At 38.6% G+C, this 15,870-nt stretch overlaps 2 protein-coding genes across 2 annotated transcripts in view; both read right to left on the bottom strand.

Moving 5' to 3' along the window:
* Positions 1 to 706: 706 nt before the first annotated feature.
* Positions 707 to 6,098, bottom strand: LOC144014808 (succinate dehydrogenase [ubiquinone] iron-sulfur subunit, mitochondrial-like). The gene is made up of 8 exons (XM_077515097.1): positions 5,930 to 6,098; positions 4,034 to 4,167; positions 3,746 to 3,831; positions 3,513 to 3,649; positions 3,135 to 3,251; positions 2,078 to 2,179; positions 1,607 to 1,729; positions 707 to 1,535 (listed from the first exon to the last, which is right to left on the bottom strand). Exons 1-8 carry the CDS (start codon positions 5,993 to 5,995, stop codon positions 1,455 to 1,457), a joined length of 846 nt encoding a protein of 281 aa, XP_077371223.1. The 5' UTR covers positions 5,996 to 6,098; the 3' UTR covers positions 707 to 1,454.
* A 6,127-nt stretch (positions 6,099 to 12,225) lies between these two features.
* Positions 12,226 to 15,870, bottom strand: part of tmem240a (transmembrane protein 240a) — a 34,896-nt gene continuing 31,251 nt past the window's right edge. Inside the window, exon 4 of the mRNA XM_077515096.1 lies at positions 12,226 to 14,568. Coding sequence (XP_077371222.1) covers positions 14,414 to 14,568 — 155 coding nt within the window. The 3' untranslated portion in view covers positions 12,226 to 14,413. The remainder of the gene's footprint in view (positions 14,569 to 15,870) is intronic.

Here is a 15,870-nt window from a genome sequence, read left to right as displayed (position 1 = left end):
ATGAAGTTCTCTCATAACGAAAAGGCTATCAAAACCTACAATATATGTAAACGTTTCAGTATTTTTTGTAAACTTATCCCCCCTGGCGTGTTGTTTTGTGTTTTTTGTTATGTATAGTCACCAAGCGATTCAGTCATTGGTTTGTCATTATTGATAAGAATTGCTATTGTTGTGTGTTAATGATCATTAAAATAAATAAATAAATTAATTAATTAAATAAATAAAAAAATAGAGGTCCAACTAAGTCTGTAGGAGCTCATAGGGGTGCATCGTCGGGAAAACAGTACTAAATATGATTTAGGTGGCGAAAAACAGATGGGCAAGTTCCACTTCCTGATTAAACATTTCAGCACTGTCCGACTCACTATAAGCTCCAGTATTCTGTCAGAATGTTCATCAGTCCTCATCAAATCAGCACGCCCATACCAGTAACACCGGTCAGGCAAGCTGCCTCTATCGGAGCAGCATACTTTGTCAGAATAGCATTACTATGTCACAGTAAATGATAACAACACTGCAATTAAACACTGATGCATACTACAGTCGAGCCCTCATCACAGTAGCATATCGATAGTTTTAACACTAGTAAGCTGTTCTGATTGTTGAATACAGGCATCACAGTACCATGCTATCCTGTCGCCTGAGGTATACTGCCTCTGTTCTTATACGGGACACCCGTGACTGTTCTAATATAAAGAAATGCAGATTTCATGAGGTCAATATATTTTAATGAGTACATGTGACATTATTTACAATACTTTTTAATTTCTTTGTTTTTTTTCACTGCCCCAATATTCTCCACACAGTCACATAAAAACAGGGTTAATCCAGGTGTATAAAGTAAAATCCCTGCCATTAACTGGCTTTATGCACAGGTGCTTCTATTCAACTGGCAGGTAAACGATCATCTCGTCTCCACCCGATGAGTAGAAGCACCTGTGGATAAAGCCAAACTGTTTCAGGATTTTTACTTTCTGGACCTGGATTCCTCAACTGGAAAAGACATGTTTAGTCCAAGTTAGACAAAATCACAGATTACAGGCGTAGGCTATGCTCATTTTTAACTTGGACACAAAACATGTCATGTATTTCATGTATCACTATTGAGAAAATGACATTTTAACATACAGAGGTGGCCAGCAAGATGTTTCTACTTTGAGCTTCGCTTATGCAGCCACCTTTTTGCTAAACATGGATCCTTTAGTTTGACAGCCTTTGACTGCAATAACCTCAAACTTCTTCAGCTCCAATATTATTTTAAAACAAGATTTCAATTGCAACTAGTATAGAGGAATGTGAAAATGAACATGTCGGCCATTTTGTAGCATGGTCAACAACTAAAGTGCCCACATCTGCAAAAAGTGTCAATGTTCCTGGTTGGATCTTCTCATATACGCCATTCAAATTGAGGAAGTGTTATTGATGGCTCTTGAGCCGTCTTAACTCATATCTGTTCATGATGCAGCAACTTTCTTTTCTTGGTAAGATGCCATCATCTTCTTGATCTCAGCGATAGCCTTTGCTGGGTTGAGTCCCTGTGGAGAGCAGAGTCCGTGAGATATCTTAACTCTTAAGTCTGGGAAGAACAGAATGTTTACGAAAGTACCTTGGGGCAGCTCTTGGTGCAATTCATGATGGTGTGGCAGCGGTAGAGAGAGAAGGGGTCTTGAAGTTTAGACAGTCGCTCTTCAGTGAAGTCATCGCGAGAGTCTATCATCCAACGGTATGCCTGTGTAACAGCAAAAAGTTCACCTATTCTATGTTATGTGAATTCAGAATAATTCTTCACAATCGCAACACTAGTAATGGGTCTGTCTTGCTTGGAGGCTATACACCACTTGCATAGTAATAAAACTAATAATAAAACTTTCAGAATATGGAGCGGTCCCTCCAATTGGACTAATGTCAGTGACAGAGATCTTGAGTCTATTTTGACAAAAAGTTATTACATACATGATAGAAAATATATTACTGTACATAATACATAAAGAGAATACATACCATGCCTCTCTCCTATCACCTGAACTCAAAAGAGCAAATACTTGTGTTTACTTATCCTGAATTGTATTTACAATACCTGCATGAGAACAGCAGGTCCTAAGTATTTGTCCCCATTCCACCAGTAGCTCGGACAACTGGTGCTACAGCATGCACACAGGATGCACTCGTACAAGCCATCCTGTTGGGTTGAACGCAACGTCATATCATAGGTAACATCATACTGTCATATCGCTCTGTTCATTCACAGATGCACTGTGTCAGTATGAAATGGAAAGAAGCAAAATAGAAGAGGAGGGCGTGAAAATGAGAGCATTACATACACCATTTGTCACATGTACAATGAAATAATATAGCTGCTATTTGTTCTCTACATTTAACATTTAAGCCAAACCTGGGGAAAAGTGGGTGGTAGCAGCGTAGTGCCTGGAGAGTGGAGATTGAATTCAAATCTTACGGTCACACCTTGGTCAATGATGTTGACATGTTTTAAAATTGTGGGAAAATGCCACCAGGATGCTAACTGTTATAGGTACTCCTGGCCCAGGCTGGTTACAAATCTGGGGACGACCCCCAAGGAACATAAGTTTTGAAGATTTTTTTAATTTTTTAATTTTTTTATTTTTTTACCAATACAATAATGGGAAGCTTAAAATCCTTAGCAACTGTTTCATAGGGTTGAAATGAATTACATGTCACGCTCCTTTGATTATGCAAAGGACTGTTTCCACTAAGTATTACATTTTGGTTCAGTGTGGTGCACATTTTATTGCAAGTCCCTTTATTTTTTTGGTCATGAGAGATATTGGATAGTACCACTTTATTAGGCTGGCAACTATGTCCTGGAATCTGTAACGTGAATAGAATGGGAACACAAAACATTTTAAACACATTTTGACGGAGGGATAATTCAAAGCAGTTTGTGACTGTTTGTGACACCGTTTCTTTGAATAAATTTGGTGGTTTACATTGTTATGGTGCAAAATATGTCACAAAATTTCAGCCAAGGTCCGTCGCCACGTATCTTCAAACTACTTGAAAGACTCACAATTCTATTATCCATGTGGTGAGCTGAACTGAACGTGCCACTTGGTGAAAATGTATTTTGATGAGTAAAAGAAATTGATATATTTTACCAGTTTTTGCCTGTCCCCCACTGACTGGTAATATTGGTCCTTCCCTTCCTGAGATTCGTCCTTCTTTTTTAGGTAGGGCTCAATAGATTTGTACTGTGCGTAGAAGTTGCTCATGTCCTGGAGGAAGAAAAAAAAACCAAAACAAAAACATTTATAAAGTCCATGTTATATTGTTCTAAATTTCCAAACAGTGTCCCAAAAGAAATTTTCTCGATTTTCTCATGCTTTCTTTTAGTAGATAAGTTATAGTTGAATCAACTCTTTACAAAAAATGTACTCATTTTTAGCTCATTTAAATGTCAATTAATAGAATAAGCAAACTCGTGAAATTTTCTGCTAAGAAAAAAACAACTCACAACTAAAGCTTGCAGTACTTACAGGCACGAGATCTTTGACCACATACATGTGAGGAAGCGGATATATTTTGGTGGCTTTGTTTGTATTGCTGTCAATTTTGTTGATGCATGCAAGTGCATTGCCTCCATTGATGTTCATGGCACATGAGCCACAAATACCTGGAATGAACATCACAAGGAAATTCTCAATTTTGTACCATTCATTTAAAGGAAGGCAAGTCTTAGCGACAAAAACAACTATAATTAGTCCCTCACCCTCACGACAAGACCGTCTGAATGTAAGGGTGGCGTCCATCTCATTCTTGATTTTGATGAGAGCATCTAGAACCATTGGACCGCATCTGTATATAAAAATAAACTATTCAAAACACTCCCACTGATTTAATCGACCTGTGCATGTACAAAAAGAATAGCCACTTAAAATATAGTACGAGAGTTAAATGCTGAAGGAAGGGACCTCACAACATGTACAAAGTTGTCCTAAAAGAAAAATGGACGCACCAAACAGATCAAGACTGCAGAACCATGTGTCACATGTCTTACGTGTTAAGATCAACTTCATATGTCTGCATACGGGGCTTGTCTCCGGCAGTGTCTGGATCCCAGCGGTAAATCTGGAACTTCTTTATCCTTGGTTCAGGAGCAGGTGAAGCCAGGGACTCGGCATAGCGCACTGTCTGCATCATAGACAACAAATAATAATCGCCATCTATAAGATTACAATGTAATGGAAATGTTGACGTGCAATTGGATTTGAGTCATTGTTCTGTCCACTAAAATATAACTCTGTCACTCTGTCTTCTTTTTTTCCCCTTTCTTTTTAAGAGAGAGCTCAGAATTGTTCGATAGTCTTACCGATTCATCGTCTTATCATTCCTCTCTTTTTTTTTTCTTTTTTTTACGTGTATGTGTGCGTTTTTGTGCGTGGGTGCGTGCGCGTATGTGCGTGCGTGCGCGTATGTGCGTGCGTGCGAGTGCGTGCAAATACGTGTAAATCTATACTCATTAATTCACCTAAAACCTAATAAAAATCCCATTACCCTTCACCTTAACCGGATACTTCAGAGTCTCGCCAGAGTCGTGAGGTTCAGACGGTCAGGAAACCAGAGAAAAAGTCAGAAAAGATAAAAAGAAAAGAAAGATAAATCAAAGTAAAATCCAGCACCAACCAAATACTTCCTGCCTTCCACATGGTTACAAAATCAGTGTCTTCTGTCTGTGTCTTCTTAACCGCTCGCTTATCCATGCAGCTTCTCTCATTAGGTGAGCTGGAGCCTATCCCAAATGACTGTGAGCGAGTCAAGACCAGGTACACGCTGGACTGGTCACCACCAATCATTCACACTCACAGAGAAGGCAGCTGGCCCAACTCATTAAAAGTTGAGGTACAACAACAACAATAGGGCAAATACATAAAATTGTTTTTTTTAAATAACTGAAAAATAGAAATAATTTCATAATTAACCAACCAATCATTTAATACGTTTGGAAAAATGTGATGTGTAAAATTATGTAAATCCCTCGTGTTTTATTTTATTAATTAAGATTATTCAAATTAACTTGCGCTTTAAAACCCCTTGAAATTTGGATGGTCTCTGGCCGGCAAACATTCTTAAAAATTTTTTTATAAACTATGCCGATACTCTAAATGGTTCAGGAACAGCTTCAAACTTACTTTGAATGCAACTTTTTTTTAAAGCATTTTCGGCAAAATTGCTCGTATGATAAGGGGTTAATTAAACGTGATGGATAAAATACAAGAACAAAAAATTAAAACATTTAAAATGTGATGTTAAGTCTTTCTTGCTCAGAGGGTCAGATTAAAGATACTTTGCTCAGCTTGTACAGGCACACTTGCACATTTAATTAGTTCCAATAAATGTTTTCTTAATTTTGTGCCTTAAATTTGCAATGATACAGAACATCGCTGCTGCACACTGAGAGCAGTTTCTAATGTTTTACTGGATTTATTGAGGTACACGATAGGGCCAAGATGTCAACACAGATCAGATTATAATGGGATGCAATAATAAACGCATACAGACTCTGAAAGCGATGCATGTGTTTTGTTTGTTTTTTTGTTTTTGAAACGGTAGACGCAATGCACGGAGAATCAAGTCTACCTAATGTTGTGGCTGTTGAGTGACTTGTTTTGTGTAAGACAGTCTCCCCTTAGTGGTCACAAGGGTGAACTGCATGGTCGAGTTACATCAGTGTCCTGTCATTGTTACCAAACTGTCTTTGTGGCTCCATGTAAACCCGTCTAATAATCACGACTGATTTTAAGAATATCTGCAACTTCAAAATTGATAATGATGATATAGCTTGACATTGCGTAGCGCCGTCGTGTTAACAATGGAAGATAGTGCATGCGAGCTATATAAAAACGTTCATGTGTCCAAATAATACACACAATGCAGTGTCTCGATGGCGACTTACCACTAAAGTGCCAGAGTTCCTGACGGTCAAAGCATTCCGGATCAAGGCGACACAAAGTACCGACATTTTTATTCAGTTAAAACGAAGCCGCAGTGCTAGGCTAGCCATTTGTCGGATTCATCTGAACAACGCGCGTGTTTACAGTGTTCACTTCCACCTTAAACCCCGCCTCCGTTAAATTGCATTTAAATGACGCAATGGAACGTCGAACGAGTCCGGTGCTCTGTTGGTGATACGCCGAATAGATTTTTTTTTTTCTTTTTTAGTAGTTTGTTTTTTGTTTCAAGTCTGTTCATTCAATTAAGGTATATGCCACGACCTCAACGCACTGCAATGGACGAGAATCACTTATATAAACACTATAAAGTCACTTTAGTAACCAAAACCTACAGTGGAAATGCCTATATTGTCAATGTATTTAAAATACGTGAGGTTTATTATTATTTATATCCTTATTTCACGTTAAAATACAATTCACACACACCACAAATATGTTCTTAAAATTGGGTCTTGGTTTTCCGGCCCAAACATATATATTACATGTTTACAAATTTGGTGTCTGCAAAATAATTAGAAATATGTTGAATTATTTAAATAAAAACACATTTATTATTTATTTATGTATTAAAATCACATATGAGCATGGCTAAAACAATTACTTCGCCCTAGCTTAGCTTTGGGCCAATTAAAAGCGCTGATATGATTGTGACGGTTAATATAAATTTGAAATCCCTGCAACACTCAGCATGTCTACACAGCAAAATCGCCAGAGTTAGACTAACACTAAGAGTGCCAAATGTAACACTAGAAAAGTGTTTATATGTGTCCACACGAATGAGTGTAAATCTGACACTTTTCAAAGTGTTACTTCGGTCACACTTAACCAGTGTTACTCCAACACTGGATAGCGTTAAAAATCTACACTGGTGAACATTGAGTACTGCTGAAAATACGCTACACTAGCATTAGTGTTAAACATTTAATTCTGTCAAACGACACTTAACTGGTGTTTAACACGTATGAGTGTATTGCACTATTGTCAGTGTAAATCAAAACAGGGCGTACCCCACCTACTGCCCATAGCCAGCTGAGATAGGCTCCAGCACCCCCCGCAACCCTTGTGAGGAATAAGCGGTCAAGAAAATGGATGGATGGATGGATGGATGGATGGATGGTTGGATGGATGGATGGACGGATGGATATCTTGCTCAAGAATACTTTGACATATAGTCACACTGTCCTGATCGAACCCACACTCTTAGGGTTGCAAGACAACCACCCTTCCACGGATTCACGCTGCCCTGAAAGCAACAACTGCTGGATGTATCACTCCTGAAATGTCGACAGCACACTGGAAAATTTGGGAAGTTTCTCCACCGGAAATGAGGGTGTGGTCAATTTAACACTCAATGTAGTCCTCTTCAGTTTACACCCAACATCCACCCCAGCACTCAAGGAAATTTAATCTGACGGTATAACTTTTTATCCTAACACTGTTAAAATAACTGCTTACTGCATATTTAATTGAACACTGGAAATTTAACACTGACCGATTTGCTGTGTAGCTGTCTCACACTCTATTTTTATGTACTAGACGAAAAGGTAAAGGTGAGGCAATGCAAGCTCAGCAAAAAAAAATGTATAGCTTGGAAGCCTATGCCCCAGGCCAAAGGTTTCCTCAGCCTGTCCATGTCACATAACATCCACGTTACACAATACATTATAATTGCGTATAAATGGACACCATGTCACCGACTCACCGGCAATGACAAACTAATTTCTTGTTCTATGGTATGCACAATGTGAAAAAAAAAATCTGCTGTCTGTTTACTAACTGAATTAAACTTGCTAGCCACCTTTTTTTTTTTTTGAAAAATAGTTGCAGAGCAACTTAAACAACAACAACAACAACAACAACAACAACAACAACTCTTAATAATAGTGACCAAATCGCTAAATTGGCAACTAACTCCTCTCTGTTCTCAGCCCAGTTGTTAGTGGAAGTAGTGCACATAAGCTAGTCATGATGGCTAAATGTTAAAATAATTCAATTAAAATTGTTAAAATAATAATAATAATAATAATAATAATAATAATAATAATTCCCATGGCATCAGTGGTGCACAATGCACATGGTCGTTTTGTTTTTTTGAAAATCTCCTCTGTAGTGGCTCCCTGGAACCAAAAAGTTCAAGAACCCCGAATTTGGAGTCGTCAGTGAACCTAATGTGTATGTTTTTGGAGCGTGGGAGTAAACCAGAGTACTTGGAGAAAACCCACGCAAGTACTGGGTGCAAACTCCACACAGGTAGTTTGGAGCCAAGATTTAAACGGAAGTCTAAAAAATGTGAGGCAGACATGCTAATGCTAACTAGTAACTATTCATTCAACTCATTTGAATAAACTACCCTGCCTGCTTTCATGCCGTGTGAACGCAAACTCGTGGGCCGCTCACAAGTTCTTCGGACCCGGAACTGACTCTACCATGAACTCAAAGTTCCTGGGCTTTTTGGTGTGAAAGCGCCTTATGCTACCCACATGTGCTTACAGTCAGGCTACAGGCGAGCTAGGCGGTCGCCTAGGGCGCCATCTTGTGGAGGGGGCGCCAAATTGCAGAAAGGAAAAAAAATAAAATTTAAAAAACACAATCACAAAAAGCCCTCCCCCATCTCGTGTTTTCTAGCATAAAATGTTATATAGCAAATATATTTTATTGAGTTCCTTTTTTTTTTATTACTTCTATTTCAAATAAATGACTGTGAGTTCACGACGTGCTGTCCTGGCGCCCTGAACCTGACCCGCTGCTGCCGCTTACAATGAAAGGTAGGGGGAGGGGTCGTATATCCTCTCAGAGTGAAGTGGCAGCACTTTAGAAAGATAGATAGATGGTTGGCACACTTGTGTTGTTTATACATTGACATCGACAACAATGAAAAGGTCCAAGCCTTCACGTGCTGCATTAAGAAAGCGGCGAAAGGAGGAGGAGGAAAAACGGGCCCAGGGTAGAGGTATGTATGTCAGTCAATCATCATTGTTTATAAAATAAACACGAAAATAGCGTTAGCTTCTTAGCTTGCTTGTAACTTGTTTACTGCACCATTACATCCATGCTAGTAGCTACTTTGCACACAAGAGTGGGGCAACGCTTGCTGAGTTTAAACTAAAACAGCCAGTAAGTCCAGATACCTGCAAATGGATTTGCACAAGTCATTGTTTCACATAACCACATTCATTTATTAATTTATTGAAAATAAGAATTATGTGCTGGTTTAATGTAAACATCGATATAGTAAATGCATTTTTGTTTTAACTAGATGCGCTGAGAAAATATTTGCAGCCACAACAAGCACCTGCAGAAGCTGTGGTAAACAATCCTTCAGTGTCATCTTCACCAAAGGCTACTGAATGTAAGTGCATGGATGGTGCATTTAATACAAACAGCCATAATTTCTGACATTGTATTCTAGCATAATGCAAATGGATTTGTTTTCCCTGCTTTAACACCAAAATAATTTGAAGTGATGTATTTTGTTTAATGTACAGCTGAAGCAACAGCCAGTCAAGCACCAATCAGCAGTACTTTGAGTGACACAAAGCTCGATCTTCTCGATCCAGGTGACTATTTCAGTTATATCAGCTATTACTGCATCATGTACAGTGCTCAGCATATATGAGTATACCACCTTTGAAAAATGTAAAGATTTTGTTCAATATCTCCCCGCGACCCTTGTGAGGAATAAGCGGTCAAGAAAATGGATGGATGGATGGATGGATGTTCAATATCTCAATAAACATAAGAACAATTTCCAAAATATTGACAAAATGTTTTCTGTAGAATACGCACTTGACTCACAACATGAAAGTAAGGTTGTAATAGGATGCATAGATTACAAAATCTTAAATTTAATCAAATTAACTAATGCAAAAAAAAAAAAAAAAAGCAACCCACAACAAAAATGACTACATCTAGTATTTTCTATGAGCTCCATGACTGTTATGGGTAGCAACATGTCTGCTAGGCCTGGAATTAACAAGCCTTTTTCTCGGGGTCTACTTATTTGTGCAATATGTACTCTAATAAAAAAAAATAAAAAATAAACTCTTAGCAGAGATGCAGTCATTTCTTACCTGGCCAAAATCCAATATGTCAAGCATGGAACTTTTAGTTTTTCTAGAGGAGAAAAAACTTAGAGAAATCTATCCCAACATGTGGGTAGCACTCAGAGTGGCTGCTACCATATCAGTGACTGTAGCATCAGCTGAGAGATGCTTTTCCAAGCTTAAACTAATAAAAAACTATTTAAGGTCTACCATGTCAAGAGAACGGCTAACTAGAGTGGCACTTATCAGCATCAATCAAGAAGTATCCAGGCAGCTATCCTTTGACGCACCAATTGATGCCTTTGCTGCAAGGAGGTCCCGGCGTGCACTATTTTAAGTATTTGCCGTTATGTTCCTAAGTTATTTAGTGAAGTTTTTTTGCACACTATTCACATTATCTGTGAATCACCTTATTGCCAAAGTTTTACGATATATCAAAGTTTGTATATTGATACATTTACTATTTTTTGTATCTTACACAATTATTAATGTACATAGTGAAAACATTTTGAGGTTTTAAATACTGTCATTTTGCAAAAATTGCAATAAAAAGTTGCATTGCATTGTACTTCTGTTATTTTTCTTATTTTTATTTGTTTGTGGAATTTGGTATTTATTGTGTGGTGTGCTATTAAATATAATATATCTATAATTTTTTTTTTTTTTTTTTATGGGATTGGGGGGGGGGGCTACCATGTACATTTTCGCCTAGGGTACCAAATCATGTAGGGCCGGCCCTGCTTACAGTATATTTATACATTTATTTTTATTTTTATTTTTAATTAAAATCCTATTTTCATGCTGATGGCAGCTTGATGGCTCCAGGCCTCCACTGAAATGTGAATATGTCATTTGTTAAAAACAAAACTCCACATTCAAAAGTCTGAGGTTCTGTACCGATTCAAAGTGAGGACAATGGCTGTCACAGTAGCGGAAATTGGTCTCATTATCATCTTAGAAGGATAGTGTAAACTGTGTTTTGTGGAGTGCAAGCTCACTATCTTCCTTTCAAAGTGAGACAAATTTGCAGGCTGGGTAAATCTATGCCAAACCTGTCAAGCCGTGTTCACTTTCTCCACAGGAGGACTGCAGAGGAGAGGACTAAGGGAAGCAGGGCTCCTTATCTATGATATACAATGTGTTGCAAGCCTCTCTTTGTACATCTAACCACCAGTCACACTTTTGAATACTGGGTGAACCATGTTGGCATGTCATTATTACAGTGATATTCATCATCTTAGTGTACTGATATGTGTTGTTGTCAGAAACAAGTACAGGTAACTAGCAAATTTAATTCAAATGCCTGCGTGGTGGCTGACATTCATGATGAGACCAAAACTTTCTCAGAAAAATAATAATAATGACTAATCATTACAGTACTGTATACCCATTTCCCCCCTTGTTGCTATATGGAAGTGACAAGTGGCCACTAACACCAGATTGTAGATTTCACATCTTAAAGCAGCCAAAAAAAAAATTGTTGGTTCGTGTCCAGTTGGCAGACAGCTTTCTGCTTGCATGCAATTCAGTCCATTTATGCAGAGTAAAGTGTTGATCCCTGGAGGTCACTTGTCTAGCTGGGGTTGTATAATGGTGTGTAGACTGTAATGTGATCTAGCTCTAAAAACAAAGTGGTGTTTTGCGTCTTACTAACAGACCTTAGAACTCACATGGATTGTTAAACCAACTATGTCAAGTCAATGACGGGAAAAGTTTAAAGAACACTGACTGTTTTTTTTCAAACTTCTAAAAGCAAAATAAATAAATAAATAAATAAATATATATATATATATATATATATATATATATATATATATATAGCCCTGCGATTGGCTGGCAACCAGTCCAGGGTGTCCCCTGCCTACTGCCCAGAGCCAGCTGAGATAGGCGCCAGCACCGCCCGCGACCCTTGTGAGGAATAAGCGGTCAAGAAAATGGATGGATGGATATATATATATATATATATATATATATATATATATATATATATATATATATTTATTTTTATGCATCCATAGGTTCTAATCTATAAATCTATAGTTTGACAGTTATAGTATTTTCCCGTAAATCCACTTAACAGATATCAGTGTGTCTGGGTCCATCAATTGATAGCCTACCCCATTGACTGAAATTACTGTCATTCTTCGAAGCACCGATATGAGTGTGGTTGTACTGACACAATCAAACATCAGAGGTCACTGCTGTGCTTCAATGGCACTTTTAATAAAACAGACATTTCATCCTCACAACAGCAATGTCTGGACAGGAAGAGGGTGGGCGAGCGGGGATCTGGTGAGGGTTCCCTGCGCTGATGGTGATAAGTGAGAGGGGATTACATAAATGTGTTTGTGTGTGTCTGCTAAGTATTTTTGGGTCACTGTTGAAATGTTTGCAGCACTTTCTCCTTAATCTCTACAATAAACGTCACCTTTACAGACGCCACATAGTACAGTACCTACTGTAAAGGTGTTGTGTGTCGTGGTAGTGAAGTCTACAGCGCCACAGAAGTTATATGATCCAAACCATAAACTTCTTCTTGAGGGGTTGGAAATGAACTTTCTATTTGAGGTGTAGGCTGTCGAGTTTACACGTGTACACAGTCACTGATCAATTGTGAAACTTGGGAAACAAATGACCTCTTAAAGTCCCTGTAAAGTGTAAATAAATATGTCTCCTAAGAGTGTTGTTAACCAGCATGCCCGACTCTCTGTCTTCGCCGTTGTTGCCGCTCTCAAAACAGTGAAAACATTTAGCCCACATCTCACTGAGCGGGGAAGGCTTGCAAGTGTTTGCCAAGATAGTGAATGATTTTTCGTCGGCATTCATTCAAGGATGCAAACGGTCGCAAACACGTTCGCCGGACATTCTCAAGTAGTTACAATGATCACAGTTTTTCTTGTTACCAAGAAATTTTTAACTTATGGTCGCAACAGATTTTCATGTTGTGTTTTCCTGTAGAACACCATTTGTGGCGTTTATCAATTACCATTAACACGCTTTGTCTTTACGACCGTTTGCAATTCTGTACAAACCTTGACAGAAAATCAACTTTAGCTACCTTCGCAAACACTCACAAGACTTCGCCACTCAGTGAGATACAGGCTTTATGCTGAATGCGTGAAACCACGCCCCCTTTATGCCAATACATTTGTACATGTGTGAGCCGCAAAAATATATTCACTAAAACAAGCCACCAGCTGAATCATTATGGCGCTTTCCATGCTACGACAAGAGGTGCTAGCCACAAGCTAGCTTATGAGCTAGCCACCAGCTAGCAAAAGAGATAGTAAGTTTGAGACAAAGAATAATAAAAAAGTAACTCCGACAACTCACAATTGCCACTGATGTGCGCGCAAAAGCGATGGGGGGGGGTGGGGGGTGGGGGTGGGGGGGACATTATTTTTGTTTTATTTTTGCCACATGCAAAACATCAGCAAATTTTAAATGGTGAACACAGTTTAACGGTATAACCTATAGTGAGTGTTTTCAGTAATTATCTTTAAACATGTATGTATTTAGAAACAAATATAATAATTCACTTCACGGGGTCTTTAATCTTTATAGTGACGTGTTTGGAAAATAAAAAAGGGGTCTGTATGTGAAATCAGTTACCGCGTATGTTCTCCTCTTGTGTATTCTCACAAATAATAATATAGAGCAAAGAGAACCCAAACCACAACCCTTTTCGTTCCCTCACCCTCACATATTTACAGGGAAAAAAAATATTACATTCAGTTAATTCACTATAAAGCTAATTCATCTGTGTTTATTTCTTTTTGGCAGAATTTCACGTTCTCACTTCCAGTTTTAAAACAGATTAATCTTCCTGTTCCGTTGCTGTAATCTGGACCCACCAAGCCGTCATCAAAACCCTCTTCCATTATTCTTTTTCATCCCTCCCTCCACCCCTGTCCATATTTATACCTATGTACACAAGCAGCAATCTAACATCACAAAAACCCACCCACCCAAGAGTTGCATTCACCCCCCGAAATGTAACAACTCTCCCACCCAAAATAAAAATGCAAACACTGCCCACATCGTACCCTGTTCTAAAAGAGCATGCCAAGTTAAACAATGAACACAGAAAATGTCTCCATACAGAAAAAAAAACACCCTTAAAAATGTTTTTTTTTCTTGTTTTGTTTTGTTTTGTTCCTGCTCCCAAAATGTTGGACCCAATTTGCTTCATTTGGGACTTTCTCTGGTGCTGACGGGGGCCTGTTTCGGACCGAGGAAAGTTCTCTTGGGGCTTTTCAGAGGGCAACGTTATTCAAGGTGCGCGTGGTTTCCCGTGAGGGCACCTGCCGTGAAGTTTGGGGCCGGGTGAAAGGAAGATTCTGGACGGGCAGGCTCAGGTTTGGTTGTGTTTCCGCTATTGAGTCAGAGATGACGGGGGCTTGGGTGGCCGTTGTGGTAGAGCTTCTGCTTGATGTGCACCATGTTGCCGCTGGAGTCGTCCAACTGTCGGAGCTGGGCCCTGCGACGCAACTCTCGAAGGTTGCAGAACTGCGGCAGCCACGACCAAGACGGCGTATCTGGAGAAGAGATATGAGAGCGCTGATTGTTGTTTGAGGTGATGTACACGAACACAGCGGAAAGTAGGTGTGTGAATTGCCTAGTACCTGACGATACGAAACGTATCACGATTCATAGGTCACGATTCGATTCAATACCGATTAATCCCGATATGAATTTACAAGTTGATTGTTGCGATTTTTTTAACTCAAATTTAGAAAATATCATTCAGTAAACTTGTACATGTACACTGTAAGATTTGTATGAAAATTTATTATTTATTGATCTCAAACTTCAGTTTTATAACTGTGAGCCACTGTATTTAACAAACAGGTTGTAACCTTTTTTCATATTAGAACAGCATTGAAATAAAATATTAAGGCTTAATGTTCCATTAATAAAACATTCTTCCATGCTTAAGGTGTGAAAGTTAGACGTTTTGTTGAATATTTTTTCATCAAAAATGGATGTTAAAAAATCGATTCGGCTGCCTATTGAATCGATTCGAGAATTGCGTGCTTTAGTATCGCGATATATTGCTGAATCGATTTTTTTTAACACCCCTAGCGGAAAGTAAGTAAATTTTTGAGATCTTGTCTAAATGGGAACACATTTTCTTACATGAGGGTAAGTGCTTAATGCTTAAGTTCTGCTGGTGTGGATTTTAAAAACCAAATAAGAGCATATGTGGGTTTTGCACGTTTACATGGCCTTTCAAAACCCGAATATTGGTAATATTCGGGTTTTGAAAGGGTTATTGACTGTCACTGGTGAAATATGTGAATGACACGGTTCACGTTTCAACAGCAATAATTTAAAAATGAAAGCACTCATAAGCACATCTTCCTTGCAGCTTTTCGTGCGCTGGGAGGGGCCACTTGCACAAAATGACCCCCAGAATCACTCGCGTTAAAGTTCCACTCATTTGCGCAGCATAAAAATGACTTATTGCACTCTCACAGACTTTGGACTAGAGTCGCTGAGGTCATTTAGCCCCCAGCTTCATCATCACTCTAATAACATTTAATACTGGGAAGTACAAGGGAGCTTTCTCACACTGGCAGGGTGCACTGTCCTGGATTTATTTCTTATGATATCATATCATAGATATGAAGGTTGAAATTATATTTCAGCCCTGCAGTCAAGAGAACTTTTTGGTCTTCTTATGAAGGATATGAACCTTGAATGTACAATTATAGACCAAAAGTTAACACAATGCAAGACAAGAGAACTTTTCGGTGCTGTGTTAAGAGAACTGCTTGATGCTTTACTTTTTGATATTTTTAATGACAAAAAGCTGAACTTATTCTATTATAGTCTGT

Source organism: Festucalex cinctus, chromosome 2 (genome assembly GCF_051991245.1).
Source record: "Festucalex cinctus isolate MCC-2025b chromosome 2, RoL_Fcin_1.0, whole genome shotgun sequence".
In the NCBI taxonomy this organism is placed as follows: domain Eukaryota; kingdom Metazoa; phylum Chordata; class Actinopteri; order Syngnathiformes; family Syngnathidae; genus Festucalex; species Festucalex cinctus.
The sequence above is the reverse complement of the archived record's forward strand: the minus strand, read 5'-3'. Positions and strand labels throughout refer to the sequence as shown.

Coding starts and splice junctions, on each gene's coding strand:
- LOC144014808 (XM_077515097.1), bottom strand. CDS start 5,995: ATGTCGGTACTTTGTGTCGCCTTGATCCGGAATGCTTTGACCGTCAGG. Junction 3,832..4,033: donor TATGAAGTTGATCTTAACAC/GTAAGACATGTG, acceptor TTTTATATACAG/ATGCGGTCCAATGGTTCTAG. Junction 3,650..3,745: donor CAGACGGTCTTGTCGTGAGG/GTGAGGGACTAA, acceptor TGTTCATTCCAG/GTATTTGTGGCTCATGTGCC.